Source organism: Octopus bimaculoides, chromosome 4 (assembly GCF_001194135.2).
Source record: "Octopus bimaculoides isolate UCB-OBI-ISO-001 chromosome 4, ASM119413v2, whole genome shotgun sequence".
Lineage (NCBI taxonomy): Eukaryota > Metazoa > Mollusca > Cephalopoda > Octopoda > Octopodidae > Octopus > Octopus bimaculoides.
In genome coordinates this window covers 90722181-90742631 of record NC_068984.1, presented here as the reverse complement: position 1 = coordinate 90742631, position 20451 = coordinate 90722181, and the positions used below count along the sequence as shown (strand labels likewise).

At 33.2% G+C, this 20451-nt stretch overlaps 1 protein-coding gene across 6 annotated transcripts in view; it reads right to left on the bottom strand.

Moving 5' to 3' along the window:
- Window positions 1-519: 519 nt before the first annotated feature.
- The window catches only part of LOC106883147 (cyclin-dependent kinase 20), a 50153-nt gene continuing 30221 nt past the window's right edge, over window positions 520-20451 (bottom strand). For 4 of the 6 annotated variants that reach the window (XM_052967235.1, XM_014934049.2, XM_014934048.2 and 1 more), the window contains exons 4-11: window positions 16659-16698; window positions 15014-15202; window positions 7651-7772; window positions 7124-7186; window positions 5995-6046; window positions 5331-5402; window positions 3579-3734; window positions 520-1204 (exon numbers count right to left, since the gene is read on the bottom strand). In XM_052967235.1, coding sequence (XP_052823195.1) covers window positions 1025-1204; window positions 3579-3734; window positions 5331-5402; window positions 5995-6046; window positions 7124-7186; window positions 7651-7772; window positions 15014-15202; window positions 16659-16698 — 874 coding nt within the window. In that variant the 3' untranslated portion in view covers window positions 520-1024. The remainder of the gene's footprint in view (window positions 1205-3578; window positions 3735-5330; window positions 5403-5994; window positions 6047-7123; window positions 7187-7650; window positions 7773-15013; window positions 15203-16658; window positions 16699-20451) is intronic. The other 2 variants (XM_014934050.2, XM_014934051.2) reach the window with 2 other exon arrangements.

Genomic DNA, 20451 nt, shown 5'->3' with positions numbered 1-20451 from the left:
AAGAGAATTAACTTGCTTTTTATGAAGATAATTATTAAAAACTAAAGGTTAATGATTTTCTCTTTTTGAGAAATATTACAGAGGACAGATTTCATAGCATGGAATGAAGATGTTAGTGGAAAGAAACTTATTAAGTATTAGGAAAATACATTTGTTAAAAGAAAACATCATCGCACAAGCTTTTACATATTCTTCTAGTTAGATAACATTAGTAGCTTGAGATTATTTTATTAGTCATTTCTTTTATCAATGATATCTTAATAATTTATCTCATTTCATACCTATTGATATGTATATATATCATCTGAAGATATTCATGATATACTTTACAAAAACCAAGAAAGAAACATTATAGCTAAGGTTAATAGTCTGATTACTCCATATTATTTTAGTATTAAGTGATTGCCTCATCCTTTCATTCATTTGTAATTAGGATAAACATCAATAATCATTAAGGAAGCTGCAAATGTCAAGTGGATAGGTGTCTATCTAAACTTAAGAATCAGAATTTATATATCATTTCTGATAAAAGAATAAACACTTTATTTTGATCATCATCATAATCTGTTTGTGATATAATTGTGTTGGTCTCCACAACAATCTCTTTGTAATTATCCTTATCTCATCTATGAAGCTTAACGTTATAAATAGAAGGAAAAGTTAGGCCATGAGAAGAGATATCTAATGTTTTGGATAAAGCTCTTCATTGCAAAGCTGAGTCTTCATTAAAGGCTTCTTGGAATATTAAATATTTCTTTTTTCTTTTTATAGCAACCTAACACATTGGAATATAATCACCTTGAAGTTTGGTGATTATATTCCAATGGCTTTACATCAGTCAATCAATACAATGTTTCATCCACAATAAACTATCATTCTTAGTAAAATGATCGAATGTAGCTGCTTTCCCCCTTTTTTTTAATGAAAGATTTGAAAACTGATATAGAGTTGGAGAAAAGCATAAATTTGACAAGAATCATAAGATTTGTATATTTTAAATGCTATTAATTTCTATAAAAGTCCGTTATTGATTCATAAAAAAAGTTAATGCTTCAAGAGGTAGCAGAGATTTTTCCAAAGGAATATCTGGATTGTAGTCATGTGTTTGTTGTCTACGTCTCATCTGCCAACCTCTGTAAGGCACTGGTAAATCTGAATGGTGGCACGGAAGAGGAACACTGAAAAAGTAAGGATGAAGTAAAGCCTGCAAATAGTAAAAGAAAATCGCAGGTATAAGAGTATGATAAAAAATTTCTTTCATGTGTATAACCTAATGTGTATAGCCTAAAGTACCTTAAAAATTGATCCAATAACGGAAGATTATGCTCATAATTTCAGAAATTTTTATTCTGAAGATAAGAATTTTCATACCTTTTTTAATTCAAAATACATGTTTTTTTTTGGGGGGGGGGGGGTCAGATTTTTAAACCTACAAATCAGGGTTGCACATTAAACTTAAGAACTAAACTACCCCATCTTTTATTATTATTAAAGATCTAAATTTATACAACATTATATACAAAATATATATTTGTATATAATGTCTCATGATCTTTATATATGAAACACAGGATGGAGTAGTCTGAAATGTTCCACTTTCTGAAAATTTAAAATGTTCCATTTTAAGATTCTAATTAAGAAAACATTTTTTTTTTTTTGAGTTTGTAATAATTGAAGCATTTATTTATTTATTTTGAAAATGAGAGAGAGAGTAATAATTGGCACAGTGCTTAGAGTAATATGTATTTAAATTGGTTGTTGTGAAAAATTTATTAAGCAGAAATATAATCTATGTAACATTGACTTTCTGACATCTACTTATAGCAAAATAAGTAACACACTATCTACCCTAGCATGTGCACACCCTCACCATGTACTTTAATTATATCAAATATATTTACTAATGTAAAACATGTTTTAAAATGTATCAAGGGGAGCAAATTACATATCAACAATAAACAGACAATACACTATGGTGGCCTATACAATTTCTATATAGTGCAATAATAAATATTAACAATATTTAATTGGTTCTGCCATCTTGTCAAGAGGGATTCAAATAGTTTGTTTACCCACAGTAAATTATGAGATTCAGAAATGATAAATGATTAGTAAATGAATGAATAAAGCATGCTGTTTATAGTATGAAGTTAAACAAAATATTTCATGGACTACTATTGAGGGCAATGTTAAATGATATGTAAAATGTAATGTTTTTAACAGAAATATATTCTTATAATGTATCTTTTATTCACTAATTGTCCATAAAAAATATACAACATTCAATCCATAAACAATGTGATAACCAAAGAAAGTTTAATACAAACATTTGAAAAAATATACAATATAGAATATTTCACCAATAATCCTGTCAAGTATCACTCTCTCAAACTATTATTATTACATCATCACTAAGCTCAGCTCTAACACACTAATGATTCTCCAGTTCTTTTCTGTTAAGTAGAGAGCTATCCAATTCTCATCCTCATACCCCTGAAAAGACTCTTCAAATAGCTTTTCATCCCTAATTCAATCCAGTTCATTTGAACTAATACATTTTTTGAAAGAATTTAAAATTATGTCATAGGTTATGCTTTCCCAAGCATCATTTAATAACCATATCTACACTTGCGTATTCTCCTTCATCAGTTCTTTGTTTACTTAAACCACCCAGATATTTTATAACTTCCTGAAATGCCTTTTAGAAATATTATTGAGTGAAACATCTTAATCATTGTAGAATTATGGCACATCCTCCTGAGATAACAATTTCTCGTTTGAGTGATTCACACAAATGTGCACAAAATTGATCCCTCGCTAACAAAGATGTTGGTTCAAGTAGAGGGTGAAGCCTTTCTAACTATATTTTGTCTAAATAAACATATATGAAATTCTCACCCATCCATATTTTGAGTTGCTCATTGATTAGTGTAGTATTTGGAAAATTAACCTTTGGTGTAGCTTCCTTTTTAAAAATAAGTTTTAATTTAGTCCTATCACCAATGCAAGCTAAAACTACCAGGGGATGTTACTTATGTTCTGTAAACTGAGATGTTCTGTAAACTGAGATGTTCTGTAAACTGAGATGTTCTGTAAAATCTGCAGTGACATTGGTTGGCATGCCAAAACATTACTTTTCATCTATAATTCTGATTGCTGACAAATTATAAGTCACAAATCTTAAATTCATTAGCCACAAACTTATGAAGCCATTCAATTGTATCATCAACATCCTTTGGTAACCATTCAATTGTATCATCAACATACTTTCGTGTTTTTTAGTCAGTATGAGTTTGCCTATGTAATACCTGTCCATTTCAGTTTACTTGTACACTAACTTGTTGATGTAAGGAATTTCTGTATAATTGTGTATTTTGAATTAGTGGAATATATTTTGTATTAAGATTTTGTAGATAAGTTCCCTGGTGGTTTTACTATATATTCTCAGAAAATGTTACGGCCTATACACGAATTTATATGGTACTGATATAAACAGGACTGATCAATAAATTCATTTCCACACACGTTAAAATACAGTTAAATGAGCCATGAGCCACAACAAAATGTTAAGAATGTACCTTTTTGGCTGCTATCCTCTCTTTTGAAGGATACACAAGAAACTTTCCCAGTAGATCTGATGCATGAGCTGAAGCATCTGGAACTATTTCTTTGATAGGAATTGCTGGATTTTCTGGGAAAGTAATCTTCTTAAAATCTGGTAATTCGGACATTCCCTTCAATAACAAAATAAAAAAATTTTAAAATAAATTGCATAACAAATTTTTTTGGTTCATTGTCAGAACTACATAGATGAGTGAAGAAATTGCTCTTAACTGTTTTACATCTATTTAAATATTGTTAGATTTAATTTTACAGTTAGATGTCCTTCCTACCACTAACAACTTAGTTGAAATGTAAGGAATCCTATTCTGTCAGTTTTTGGCATGTGTGAGAGGAGAAGATTTTACTAGTTTTAGCTCTAGACTGAAGCCATGCTAGGGCACCAAAATTTTAACCTGGTATTTATTTTATTGACCTTGAAAGAGGTCATAAAGAGATGCAACTGAGATTTTCATTTAATTTACTAATATTTTCAATCTTACAAAAGCAAGCAAGCAAATTAATTTTCAGGGTCTGACAACTAAATTTTGCTCATAAGGCTGAGACTGTGGTTGTGGACACTTTGCCAAGTTGCTTAACAGTAGCATGGAACTTAGGACAATGTGGTTATAAAGCAAACGATTTAACACATCATTATGCCTGTACTTAAATATCGATTTCTAAAATTGGCACAAGGTTTACTTTTTGGGAGACAGGATATACTAGATTGAATCATTTCTAGTACTTGACTGGTACTTTATTTTGTCAAACCTAGAAGAATCAAAAGCAAAGATGGTCTGGATGAGATTTAAACTCAGAATGTGAAGGGCCATAACTAAATACTGCAAGGCATTTTGTCCAATTCATTACCACTAAATATAGCCTCCAAATGACACTTTCTAAGTGTTCTACTTTTGAAATTTCAAATATAGAATAAATGAAAGAGAAATAAAATGGTAAACAAACGTTTGTTACTCAAGACTAAATTAAACCACTTAAATTGAAAGTAGCATCATATGTAAGCTTTCTCTGTTATCTATATCTAATATCTTTTAAGGAATTTTTTAAGGTACTGAGAACTTCAAATGTGTGTGTGTGTGTGTGGAAGAGAGAAAGAGAAACAGAGATGGGAAAAATATAATATTGCCTTGGTATTGAAAATAACAAATGATTGAGAATAACTTGTTTTGCATGATGCTATAATTTGGACAGGTGTGCAATAGAGTAGCTTTAGGTACTGTATTTTCCATTACATTATATTAGGTCATATTTACATACTATCAGGTGGTGTTTACAATTTTAATATACTCAGTAGTACTGGCAGTTACAATAGTGGAAGTTATTGGCTTTATAGTTATACTGTATTAACTGGTATTTGTACTATATCATCTTTTTAGTTACCCCATATTATTGTGCTTTCTTTTTATAAAGAAAAAGATTAAACCATGATGAAAGACATATTCTAATCGAGACACTATAGAAGCTCTGTATGAGAAATGCATGACACTGATTCTTGCCAGATATAAGACTAATAGTTGTAATGATAGAAATACTTATTGTTTAACTATATGAAAGGGTAAACCAAGTCTAATGAGACTTGAAGTCAGAGGAACTGAATCAAATATTGTAAGGCATTTAGTGCACCAAATGCTTAATAACAGTCCTCAAAACTAACCTACTGCAACATACTATGGTTTATTAGAAAAACACTAAAATTTAACAATGATTACCGGCCATGTTTTCTCAGTTGGTGTCCCCAAAACTCTCAATACACAACACAGCTGCTCAATATCATTATCACCCTAATAGGAGGAAACAAAAAAACAACAGATTTATTTATTTATTTAAACATAAAAGCAAGTCATTAAATTCACTTAATACCTTCTTATGCTTCACTTAAGAGAAAAATATTTAAGAGTCTAGGGTTAGTTTTTATTCATATTAATTTGTAAATTAGAAAAGAACAATCAACAAATTATTAAAACAAAAAGTATATTAGTGAAAATATCTGCTGATAAACACAGTATATCAGCAGTGGTAACTAAAAGCAATAAGCTTTTAGGTATGTTTGCTACTTCATTGAGATAGTCCCTCATATCTGGTTTGCTATATTGTTAGACAATTGGGGTGTGTGTGACTCAGAACCTCCTCAAGGGATCTTCACAGCACCAGCAAGAGAATAAGAATTCATTACTCTTTAGCCAAAAGGAAGACATTTAATATCCTTGGTCATTGGAATATATAATTTAGGATAATGCTATTTTAACAACAAATTGAGAGAAGTATTGAAATTGGGCAACAAGATTGAAACAAGAGGTGATAAATATGTAAATAAAATTATATCAAAACATGTAATGTTAACATATAACAATGAAATGATGTAAGTAGACATACTGGGAAAAGTGGGGAGTTGTTCAATAACTCTCCAAAAATACAGCCTACAGCCCTGAAAGTGAAATAAAAGGCTTTATGATTAATCATAAATATAAAATATTTGCAAATAAAATGCAACAACTGAAAATAATACATAAAAATTGTCAAAATACTTGGTTCAATCTTGGCAACTAAATAACAGAAATTTAAATACATTCATTGGTAACAACTTCTCTGATATATTTAAAATAAGTAGACAGAAACTGAAAGCTTCCTGTTGTGTGTGTGTGTGTGTGTGTGTGTGTGTGTGCATTCAAACACTGATGAACAATGTAACAAAATTAACATAAACAAAATCCTATGGATATTAGTGCCTCCTAATGAGGTTGACAACTCTGACACCCAAGTACTTCATTTTAATCCTGCACCATTTATCTTGAGTTAAACAAAGGCCTGGAGAAAGCAACAAAGATTATTGCTGGTTATGTGACACTAAAAACACCTCTTAATAACAAATGTTAATGTATTCCAGTTAATGACAACTCAAATACTTTTACAAAAGAGTAGTAAAACTTTAATACTAAAAGTGTTTATTTTATTTTCTGTTCCATCTTATATTCTTTTGTAAATATAACAAGATCATAGTGATACAGAGAAACCAGTAAACTGCACTTGGGAACAGAGATGGGGGATAGTCTTTTCCTTAATTTCACACTGATATTAACAGGCTGCACCCACCCCAAAAAAATGGTAAGGCAACATATCTCATTTATTGCCACCATCACAGTAATAATTCTACTTACTTTACTACACTGCTACTTAAAAACTATAGGACATTTAAAATCTAATAATTTAAGGATTTTTTTTTTCTTTATCATTAATTCACCATTGAAAACTTCTAAAAAGTGGATTAAATTCTTTTAATTACAATTATTTCAGAAAAGCTAATGCTGGTTAAGATGACAGTTTAGAATTAGAGTTTATACAGTAACCAACAAAATCTTTCCACAGCAGTTTACAATCTCTCTTTTTCAGATAAATGTAGTCTTTAATGAATTAACCTTTCTACTGTTTGGAAAATTATAAATTACAGTCAATTCATTTTAATTACAATTTTCATTGAAGGAAATTACTCTGAAAATATATTTACCATAAATCAACACCTTCATCATACTTCCTAGCTCCATACAAAAGTTCTGGAGCTCTGTACCACCTACAAAAAAAGAAGATTAAACTAAAAGTAAAATATGGATAAGCAAATGAATTATTTATGAAGTAAAATTCTTTCTTTTATAGACACAAGGCTTGAAATTTTGGGTGAGAGGGGCCAGCCAATTACATTGACCCCAATACTCACTTTATTGACCCTGGAAGGCAGAGTTGACTTTGGCAGAATTTGAACTCAAAATGCAATGAGTTGGAAAAAATACTGCAAAGCATTTTTATCTGATGCTCTTACAATTTTGCCAGTTCTACACCCTGTTTATGTAGTAAAATATGCAGTTTTTAGAAGTGTTGTATCTTTGCTCTTTTGTGCATGTGTGTGTGGGCTTTGCTTCCTCTTTACACTATCTTCATGCCTTCATGAAGGCCATGAAGATGGTGTAAATGGAAAGAGGACAAAGTAGACCCAAGTTCAGTTATAACAGTAAACTTTACATAAATTGACAATCTTACCTTGTAGCCACTTGGTGACTGTACTCACAGTTATTACTGTTCTGGAAAACTCTGGCTAGACCAAAATCAGCAATTTTCAAATGTCCAGTGGAACTTATTAATAAATTAGCAGGTTTCAAATCCTGCAAGAAATGAAGTTTATTTTCTATAAGTTAAAAAAAGAATATCCTTATAATGAGTTGATTGTAATGGTTGTGCTTACCTTTTCAATTAAATAAAGAATTTTGAATAAACAGATATCTTACATTAAAGTGGTAAAAATATAATTTTAAAATGAAAACATTGGTCAGTGGTTTTCCTCTACTTGAATTATTCAAATAAATATATACTGACAGGGACTATAATTACCCAATGTATACAATTATATGCTTTGACTATGTAACAATGGAGTAGGCCACAGTAATAAGAGTTAAGGCTATAACTTGGCCTTGTTACTGCTGGAACAAGAGGTTAATTCAGAAGCAAAAATCCTCATGTTACAAAAGGTAAAATGCATTCTTGATTGGAATAAATGAAAGAGCCATTCTTGAACTTCCCAAATAATTTAATACCAATTTAGAACCAGGTAAGAATTCACCAATAAGATGCTTTGGTTGAAGCGGCACATAAATGAAGAACGTGTACATACTATTTTGCCTTGTCACGTTCCATCTGTAGAAGGTAAATTAAAATGTACAAAAGAATTTTGTATGCCACTTAGGTCTATTTCTCATGTAAAAGGAAGTCGTGCACATGTTATGCAACTTAAATAGTTCGGGGATACACGGTTGCGCCACTAAGGCATTTTTGATTCCTTGGACCATGTATAGCAAAATCTATGTGCTCTGAACACAGAGATGTGTCTAGCATGAAGTCTGATGACTGAAGAGAGATAAAAGTTCTGCGGCTATTCAACATGTAGCCCAAAGACTGGTGGTTCCACCTGATGACTAAATTACATCCTAGAACATTCTATGGCTCATTTGGATTAGTAAAAGGGACATAAATCCAATGTTTTAGAAGCTTCTAGAATGTTTGCCCAGGGAGATCATTGTGGATAACTCCTATGACTCGCCAACATAAAATAAGTAGTAAAGATTGTTTACTAACATAACATGGCAGTCCTGGTTTAGGATGAATGTTGCTGTAATTTAACCCCAGGAGACATCGTTTCCAGCTGGCTATATGACATGATCTGTGTCCTTATAGGGAATCTAGCACCCCCAACTCAGCTCAAAACAATATCTGTGTCTCGCAATTTCTGGGTTATTTCCCTTCATCAGCACAGAATAATTGTTTGGCTAGCGGTGGTGCTGCCAAATTCCCGTTTGAAATGTATCTCACAACGAGAGATATTCAACAACAGTACTTTGTAGTAAAGATTGTTTGCCAACATAACATGGCAATGTTGCTGTAATTTAGTAGCAGGAGACATCTGGCAATACAACACGATCTATGTCCTTATATTGTTTGAGATTTAAAAATAGTAATTCTCTAATTTATAGATCAGTGACTAGTTGTCACTTTGAAAACTATATATTTCAAACAGAAATTTGGCAGCGCTACCTCTAGCCAAACAATTATTCTGTGCTGATGAAGGGAAATAACTCGGAAATCGTGATACACAGATATTGTTTTGAGCTGAGTGGGGGTGCTAGATTCCATCATCATCATCGTTTAACGTCCGCTTTCCATGCTAGCATGGGTTGGACGATTTGACTGAGGACTGGTGAACCAGATGGCTACACCAAGCTCCAATCTGATTTGGCAGAGTTTCTACAGCTGGATGCCCTTCCTAACACCAACCACTCCAAGAGTGTAGTGGGTGCTTTTACGTGCCACTGGCATGAGGACCAGTCAGGCAGTACTGGCAACAGCCATGCTCAAATGCTGTTTTTTATGTGCCACTTGCACAGGAGCCTCGAAAATATAAGGACACAGATTGTGTCGTATAGCTAGCTGGAGACGATGTCTGCTGGGGCCAAATTACAGCAACATTCATCCTAAACCAGGACTGCTATGTTATGTTGGCAAACAGTTTTTACTACAAAGTACTGTAGCTGAATATCTCTCATTGTGAGATTTAAAAATAGTAATTCAGTAAAATAAGTAATAATAAACCTGTTTCAAATTATGTAACTCATACAACTACAACATTAGAGCATTTTTAGTTCATATTTCCAGCAATGTAGGTGTATCTAACACCCTAGTCATATTTAGTGACAATTATAGTTTCCTTTTTCAGTAAAACATTGCACATGGCTGTCTATATTAATTTTATGTATACACATTAGTGATTGAATAAATCATCCATAGATTTTTATATGGTGAAAACATATATACTGACAGAGAATTCAGTCTGGAATCTGTTGAAGTCGAGCCAGTCCTTACTGATGAGGCAACGAAAATTGCTGAAACTGACCTGTCAGTATAAGGAATTCTCGATTGGTGTTTTCAGGCAATTATAGTCCCTGTCAGTAAGTATGTATACAATTATGTGCTTTGACTACAGCATTAAAGAATTTTAGCCCTTATTTCTAGCAATGTAAGTGTTTCTTTCTAACACCCTAGTCATATTTAGTGACAAGTATATTGGGTTCACTAGAAAGTAATTTCGGTCTTCACAAATAGATAGAGTTACGATTTTTTTGGATGACTTTTGACATTTGATAGCTGTTACTTTTAGCTTACTTTAGAAGCAAATTGCATGTAATTTAGTTCACAACTGTTAGTTCAGTGTCAATTTTAACATGGGGTGCAAAAACGAACATCTTCACCATATTTTGCTTTTTTTATTTCTATAAAGGCAAGAAACCTGCTGAGGCTCACAAAGAGATATGTGAAGTTTATGGTGCTGATTGCTTAAGAGAATGCACATCAGAAATGGTTTAAAAAATTCCTTTCTAGAGATTTTTCACTCAAAGACAACCAACCTCCTGAAGTTGATGATGACCGAATCAAAGCCATAATTGAATCTGATTGTCATATAACTGTGTGAGAGATTGCAGAAAAGTTAAATGTATCACACACAATTGAAAATCACTTAAAATGTCTTGGGAGTCATTAAGAAGCTCGATATTTGGGTTCTACATACATAGAAAGAGATTCACTTAACACAATGAATCAATATTTGCAATAAGGATCTCAAATGCAATGAAATCAAACCTTTTTTTGAAATGAATCATCACTAGTGATGAAAAATGGATTGTCTACAATAGCATCAATCCAAAACGATCATAGTCCAAGCATAATGAACCAACACAAAACACATTGAAAGCTGAATTCCATTAAAAAAAAGGTCATGCTGTTGAATCGGTAGGATTACAAAGGTGTCGTGTACTTTGAGTTGCTTCCAAGGAATCAAATGATCAATTCAGATGTTTACTGTCAACAACTAATGAAACTGGAGGAAGCAATCAAAGAAAAATGGCCAGAATTGGCAAATAAGGACCAGAAGTTCTATGAGTACAAGAATCATGAAGTGGACAGAATGATGGCAAAAGGTCATCGAACAAAATGGAAAATATATAATTGATTAAAGTTCATTCTTTGTATGAAGAAATTTCACACTAAAAAAACAAAATTACTTTCTTGCCAACCCAATAGTTTTCCTTTTTTGGTAAAACATTGCATACTGTTGTCTATATATATTATATATAGTAAAATTGAATAAATGAACATTAAAAATAACAATAACCAAACAACTAGAGGATATGCACATGGAATGTATTAGTTTGATGCTCAGTAAAAAGAGAGAGTTTTTGATGTTTTGAGCATAGCTCTCCGTCGGAAAGGAAAACAGGAAAAGTTCAAAGAAGGAAAAAAAGATCACCAACAGCACAATTCATTTTTATATATATATTTTTAATATTTTATATTCTTTGTATGTGTTTGTTTGTGCATGTGTTGAGCAACAAACCCTCAGCCAATTGGTAGATCAAGCCATACTATAAGTATTTGATCTGTGACCTAGTCTGCATTTGACAAGTGGCACACAGTGCTCCAGCATAGGTTATGTACTTTTTAGGTGGAGAGAGTGTGTTTTGTCCAGCACAAGCAAATTCCACTTGAAAGAAACTCACAGTGCAGGCCATTTAGTGACAACATGAGAACAAATCAAATCCTCCAGTGATGAAGTGATAGCAACAGGGACAGTTGGAGAAAGTCACTGGAGGTCCCTAGCTTGAGCTTTTCATGTATGATGCTAAGAGGTAGATGACCATTCTGTAAAACTGATGTGTTCTCTTCTTAACTACAAAGCAGCCTATTTAGGATGGCACTACTTTCTCTTGTGTGGGGAGGGGGTTAAAAAAGGTGTCCTAAAAATTGCTGGCTCACACAATCCTGTCATTATACTGTGAATGGCTGAACTTTCAACCATACAGTCAAGAAAATATGAGAAAACAAAGAGAAAAGGGTAGAGAAATGGATATGAGTATAGAAACTTGGAATGTACACACCCCCCAGGACCACAAGAAGTGTCCTGAGTGCAAAACATCACTTCTAGATCAGTTTCCGAGAAGTAAAAATGTTAGTATTGCTGCTCTTTCAGAGATAAGGCTACTAAATTCTGGTCAGTTGAATGAAGTTGTTGGAGAGTGCACTTTCTTCTGGATTGGTAAATCTGAAGCAGAAAAATGGAAATCTGGTGTGGGTTTCACTATTAGTAATGATTTGTACATAAACTAGAATCCTTACCAAATGGATTTAATGATTGTCTAATGTTAATGTGAATCCCATTTGGCCTACAAAATTATGCTACACTAGTAAGTCTGAATGCACCAACACTTAGTTCTGCAGATGCAGCTAAAGGTAAGTTCTATTTTGATTTATAAATATTGTTGAACCAAATTCCCAGTCAAAACAAAATTTTCCTTTTAGGAGATTTTAATACCAGATTGGCTTTCTTGACCAAATATTCTTGGTAAACATGGTCTTTGCAAAATAAAGTCAAATGGACTGCTGCAACTATCATTATGCAGTGAATTTGAACCTTCTATCACCAATGCTCTTTTTCAACAGTCCAATAAAAACAAAGTAATTTGGTATCATTCTAGATCAGGTCATGGTCACTTGATTGACTATGTGATTGTCTGAAGCTGAGATAGAATTGATGCTGGCATGGGTTGGATGATAGTTTGACATGGAACTAGCTAGCAGAGAGCTGTCCAGACTCCAACTCTGTTGTGGCATGGTTTCTATGACTGGATGCCCTTCCTAATACCAACCACTTAGCTGAGTGTGGTGAGTACTTTTTACATGCCACCAACATGGGTGCATTAATGCAGCACCAACATGATATTATATAATTTTACATTCTTGCATAACCTCATTATTTCATGAGGCAATATCAAACCTTTTATTGGCAAGATCAATATATATTGGAAAAATTCAATCGTCACTAAGTGTGACTAAAGGTGCTGAAGTACCTACATTGTTAGAAATAAGAGTTAAAATGCGGAAAGAAGAATGTAAATATATTAAGAGTATTTTAACTTTTATTTCTAGCAATGTAGGTGCTTTGGCACCCATAATCACTCTTAGTGATGATTGAATTTTTCCTTTATGGTATTACATTGCACCTGGCTGTTTGTATTAATTTATATATATATATATATGCCCCTGGGAGTTCCTCTAAGCTGATGACCTTGTTCTCATAGCGGAATCACTACCAGTACTAGAGAGTAAATTTCAAGTGTGGAAGCAAGGTTTAGAATTGAAGGGCCTCAGAGTCAATGTTGCAAAAACCAAAGTCCTAGTAAGTAGGAAGGCGAACACATCACAAAACCCTTCAAGTAGATGGCCCTGCTTGAGCTATAGGAAAGGTGTAGGTAGAAATTCCATAAGATGTACCCAGTGTGAGCTTTGGATGCATAAGAGGTGCAGCAACATCAAAGGAAGGTTAGCTTTTTTGTGCGGCAGATGCACAGGGAAAATAAACACCGCAGATGCTCAGAAAACTGATTCTATCACATGCCAGGGGAAGAAACTAGAAGTCGTTGATAGCTTCCGCTACCTAGGCGACCAAGTCTGTGGTGGAGGTGGATGCTCTGAGTGTTACCACTAGAATAAGAATAGCCTGGACAAAGTTCAGAAAGCTCCTACCTCTACTGGTGACAAAGAGCCTCTCGCTCAGAGTGAAAAGTAGATTGCATGATGCATGTGTACGAACTGCCATGCTACACGGCATTGAAACACGAGCCATGACTGCTGAAGACATGCGTAGGCTTGAAGGAAATGAAGCTAGTATGATCCGCTGGGTGTGTAATGTCAGTGTGCACACACTGCAGAGTGTAAGCACCTTGAGAGAAATGTTGGACATAAGAAGCATCAGATGTGGTGTGCAAAAGAAATGACTGAGCTGGTATGGTCACATACTGCATATGGATGAGGAGAGCTGTGTGAAGAAGTGTCACTCCCTAACAGTGGAATGACTACAAAATATAGTTGTTTTACATGAGAGCGAAATTTCTTGTCAGAAACAGCCATATAAATGGTGTAATGAAATTGAAGGAAGACGTTGAAACTTCCCCTCCGCAAACTTATTTTTTTCAACAGCAAAGGGAGCTATTTTTTTGGAGAGATAAGCTAACAAAATCCCCTTTATTCTGTCTTCCCACATAGCCTGCGTATAAACTAACAACAAATGCTACATAAAGTTAAATTGGTATGGAGCTTTCTGAAAGATATGTATAACTTTTGCTAGTGGAAGCAAAACTTATTTAAAGGTTGATTCTTTGGGATGAATCATATATGATTGTTTAAAAAAGGCTAGAATGACAATGCTGAAACATATTTGAAACAATGGACAACAGTCAAAATGTCATAATGGATGGATAAATAAGCATCCTTAAAGTGAAACAATGCATTGATAGGTAAACAGTTATCAACAAATAGAAGAAAGGTAAGGGAACATCACCTTTCAAGTAACTCAGAATAAGTAGAGGTAAGCTTGCCAAAGTTTAATGCAGTTTAAATATGGAGATTAAGGTTGTTTGGTATTAGATATTCATTGTGTACAGTGTGCCTAGTCAATTTAATAACAGTCACAAGTGGGCAGTCGAAATAAATAGACAAAATCCTTTCACTTTTATAGAAAAATTAAAAAAGTAAGGAAGACCCTACATACAAAACAACTATGTCCTTTTTACGTCCATTTACGCAGGAGCTCTGGGCAATATGTTATACTGCATGACCATCCTTGGGACATAAGTAATGTTTGTGTAAAGTTTGGTGAAAATTAGTTGAGAATTGTGGAAATGTATGTGTTAGTCAATATACACACACCTACTGTGATTTATATATGTTAAATTAATCGTTTTTCCAGAAATGTAGCTTGGAAATTTAAAAAAATTGGATTAAAGGTAAAATAAAACAAACTTACACGATGCATGATATTGTTCTTGTGACAAAATGCAACACCTTTGAGTAGCATAAGTAGGTAGGATTTTAGCTGAGACTCAGTGAGAGGATGCTCAGAATCATGAATCACTTCCCACAGATCTGACAGCATATACTCAAAAACCAATACGAATCCAGCACCATGAGGAAAGACATCTAAAAGTCTGACAACCTGAAATATACCAATTTCTATAATCTTTATGAATTTTTTAAAACCTAAGCCAAATCTCTGTTCTGAAAATATCTGGTAACAGTTAACTATCACTCACTACAGTTGTCAGCTGTTTTATGAATTATCTATTGCATTATCATTAAAAAAATTAATTTAGATCTAAATGTTATTTCATATCTGTCCTGCACTATAATAATGACATTAACTACATATACCTCTAATTCAACTATTCAACATGGCTACATATTATGTGTATCTCTACCCAATCATTCCATTATTGAGTCAGAGAGAATATCTGACCCAATGTTAATAAAGGATTTAACAAATGAAAACAAAAGAAATATTCCCTTTACATATTTGGTTACTATTTGAATGAAATGTGCACTGCTAACAACTATAACCATCAATATCTAAAACAGTCATGAGCATTGAGATTTTCTGAATGGCATGCCTAATGAAAAGTTACTTTGAATTTTTTTAGCAAAACAGCCTGCCTGACAATGAGTCATGTCTCATGTGGCCTACTTTTCAAGAAAGGTGGCCCATGCCTAACCTAAGATAAATTGTTTCTTTGTACATATGTGCATGAATATATTTCTATTGCATTTTATTTTCTGAGTAACTTAATTATATTTATAGTATAGTAATTAGTACATAGATTACTAAGCACAACATGTTAAACAGAGCTGGGCTTCATGCTTATTATTTGGGAAATTTTCTAAAAAAGGAAATTAAAAAAAAAAAAATTTAAAAAAATACATTATTATAATAATAATAATTGTTCATAAAAAAAAACACTCAATCAAGCAATGTAACAGATCAGAAAACTCTCATTTCTTTATGGTTCAATATAGGATGGCAGTGGTGCTAATAAAACTGATTAGCAACAGTAAATATTGGTAAATTTAATACATTACGTAACTGGTAAAACAATACATAGCAGAAAATGAAAATATTTCTGAGAGTGAAGATATATTAAGGAACCAGTCTTAGCTCAATTTCTTTAAAACTGCCATTCAGCCCTTGAATACCTTTAGTCTATTCTGTTCTATTGTGAGGATTCAAACCAAATTTCCAGTCATAATATGATCTTACAAAGTTCATGGGCACTGCTTTTACTCCTTTAAGCCATAAAAATAATATAAAAATAAAAAAGAACTAAATGAATGTAGAAAAGATGCATACATCCATCTAACAACCTTATCTTGTAATACATATGGAGTGCTATGGCCTGTCTCCTTTATGATGATATCACTTTTGTATGTATAAACAATGTGTAAGAAAGAAAATAAACATTATTGTCATGTTCTGCATAATTCTAAATTCATAGTGTATTCACATCCTTAAAGTGTTTGAATCTGCTTTTCTACCATATTATGAAACTATTTTTCCATATTATTGGTAACACAATGTGTAAGAATAATGAACTAAGTAGGAGTTTCAAGATTTAACTTACATAGGGATTATCTTCTATCTGTTGTAGAGCCTTGATTTCTCTGTAAAATTAAAAGTAAAATAAAAGAATCATATTTCCACGAGTCTAATATAAATTAGTTTCAAAACAATCCTGAAGCTTTAAAATATACATGGTTTGCTTCAAATAATTATTATGAATTTAATGGTTATATTTTCATAACTAATATCTATTACAAGGATTTTTGATGTTTAGAAGATACATTAGTGAATGTATTAGGCAATATTTCAAATGTAAATTGTAGTCATAACTGATGCAGAAGTTTATAGTATACATTTTAGTTTACCTACATGCTAAAAGTAATCTTGAGATATAAGTCGTAAAATTTTGTGAACCAGAATATCAATAATAAAAGAAAATTTAAGCTTAGAATACAGTTGATTTAAATTGAATAATGTTTACTCCATAAACACTAAAAATAGATGTCACCATAAAGAAGTCATACAATATCACTAAATAGAACACAACTAAACTGTTGGATAAATACGTTCTTTTTCTACAACTCCACAATTAAGGAGATCTGTTTTGACTTATTTTCAATTCTCTTTATGGTTTCTGTACTGCCATAGTATCAGTGCTTCTAATCTATTCATTTATTGCTTTGTTTGTTGAAAATGAATATGGATATAAATGAAATATATTGCACATAAATATATATTTAACATCTAGTCAGGAGGGAAAACACTGCTCATGCCCTTATACTAGGCTTCCGGAATTTGTGGGAGGGAGAGTTGTAGCTATCCTCAGACCAGAGACTTGGACCTAATGCTTGTAACAAAATGGACTCTACTAATGGCACCCAAGGATCAGGTGGTGGTGTTAACCTGAACATTGGATTATGTCTACCTTGGCCACAACAGGAACTCAGAAAACAACAGAACCAGAACAAATATTGCAAGACAGTGTCAGGTGTTCTAACAATTCTGCTAGTTCACCACCCTGGACAGGTACTTCACTTGTCAAGCATCCAGTCCACATTGTAAAGTGGTTGGCATATGGAAGGGCATCCAGCTGTAAAAACCATGTCAAAACTAGCCTCGCCTGTGCTTGTGCCATGTAAAAAGCACCCAGTCCATTCTGCTGGGTGGTTGGTGTTAAGAAGGGCATCTAGCTGTAAAAACTGTGCCAAAATAGACACAGAAGCCTGGTGTAGTCTTCTGCCTGGCCAGCTCCTGTCCAACCCATTGCTAGCATGGAAAACATACTCAACAACAACAACAACAACAAGGAAGATGTTGATGATGATGATCAGAAGGATGAAAAGCAAGGTTGACCTCAGTTGAATATGAGCTCAGAATACAAGACGCTAGATTAAATACAATAAAGCATTTTATCTGATGCTGTAATGACTGCCTATTCACCACCTAATAAATATATGAAATAAAGTTCCATTAACCCCATGTCCAATAGTCCAGCAAGCTCAATTGACCAGCATGTCACCAACTTTATATTTTCCTTTGAATTATCACTGGCTGCGGCCATCACTCAGTCATTGTTTTACATTCAAGTTGAAAAGAAGAGTTATCAGCATCTTAGTCTTTTGTAAGCACCTTAGTCTTTCTGTTTATTGTCTTATTAGTAAAACTGTCTTCCAATATTAATGAGTGAAACCAATTTGAGAAAAGTGTGAAAAGAAAGCATGTGATTCTCACATTGCACCTAGGAACTGAAATAAAAGGCCTTTGAAGAGGGATGAAAACCAGAATGCAATTATGTATGTGTGAGTATAACATACATTCCTCAACAATTTATGATAATATTAAGAAAAAAATAGTAAGTTATTGTAATTTATGGCTGATTCAGAGACAAGTAAAGGAGTTGATATGCAGCAAACATTGTGTGTGTGTGTGTGTGTGTGTGTGTGTGTGTATTCGTGCACACGCACATGCATGTGTGTGCGTTTTTACATGTCTGCATTTAATTTTCTCTTTAGCCCATTTGCTGTTAAGAGGCAGATTATTCAATTTCTCAAATTTTAACATGAATCTCCAGCATGAATTATTAATTAAACATTTCAGATAGAACTGTAATTCATACTATATCAGAAATGTGTTCTTGAGTTTAAGTCAGCTTCATAAGAACCATACATGAAACTCTTGGCCCTTGATGTTCTTTGGTAACTTTTTGCCAATTAAAAAATATAAAAGAATAGGTTCAGGAATGGCTGCATGGTTGAGAAGTATGCTTCTTAACCATATATGTGTGTGTGTGCGTGTTTGTGTATGTGTTTGCATTTGTGTGTATGCGCATGTGTACTTGTGCATGCAATACATGCATACAGTTCTGTTTGCAAAGTCTTTCCTAAATGTCAAACATCACTCACAACAGGTGGGTTTTCTAATTGGATAAATGAACTTAGAACTCTAGAAAATCATGAGGATAGTATGGAACTTGTGTTCCAGGTTTGCTTCATGATTCTCCATTGTAATGCTAAGCTGGATAACAAGGAAGACAAATAAAAACGATGTGCATCAGGAACTTGAAGAACTTATCTAGCAAAAACTGTCAGGAGAATTGATAAAAATCATAGAAAAACATGTGCAACATGAAATTGTAAATCAAATTGATAACCAAGATACTGTAGAGGTAATTCAAAACTGAACTGCTTAGTAACCAGTCATACATCATGGCCAAATCACAGTAGTTTCACAAAATTGGTCTGTTAAGCAACCAATCAGTGTCAAGCCATCGCATGATTCAATCTTCAACAATCCTATTTTTGTACCCTATAAGCTGCTTTTGGGTGCCAACACTCTTTGTGGAGCATTGAGAGTGGACCAACTCATTCTCACTTTTTACCATGCACAATGTTGAGGCAGCTGTGTGATGTGCCTCCATTCTTGCTACAGCCAGACAACCCAGAAAGAAAGTTAAGACAGATGGCAGATAGACATCAGAAATCTCTGTTGCTACAAATATAGCACAATTGTTTCCAGTTATGTTGGGCCATCCACGTGTGCTTGTCAATGCCTGTCATGGGCTGTGAAGCAGAAAGGAATTTCTCAAAACAAAAATTTCTTCATAAATATCCCTCGTCTGAAGGACATTTAAATTTGCTGCCCATATTGTCTCCAGAAAATGACATTGCAAAGAAACTCTCATGTGAGAAAACTTTGTGTGAATATAGTTTACAAAATACTCTTTTTTCTGTTTTTCTCTAGTAACATGCTAGAGAAAAAAAAACAAGAAAAAAAGTATTTTGAAAACTATATTAACTCTGGTCTTTGGTATGTTTTATTTCATCAATCTACAATGCATTAAGGATGTGTACAGAGAATCCATAATTTTCATCCCTCCATAATTTGAATCTATAAGGTATAGGAAATTTTTATATCTTCCATGTCCAAGTCACATCAGTGACTTTGACATACAAGATAACTCAGCATAGTAATTTAAATCAAAATCTGAGGCATAAATGTTACATTTTACTTTTAAATTTGCAATGATTTGTCATAGAATAAACACATTAAAGAAGATAACATGACTGGTAGGAAAAAGCCCACTGCATTTACAAGAATTTCACCCAATCACACTATTCTCTATCATTTAGACCTCAAAGCCCTTGTAGAGGTAGCAAGGCCTTTCAGGTCTTGTTGGATGTTGTGCTATAGTCACTGGTTATGAAGGGGCTCCCATAACAGTTCAAGTGTCATGGCCACATAAAGGTAGGTCCACCACTCTGTATGTGTGTGCATGCATGCTTGCACATCTGTGTATGTGTGTTTGTGTGTGCATATATATATATATATATATATATATATATATATATATATAT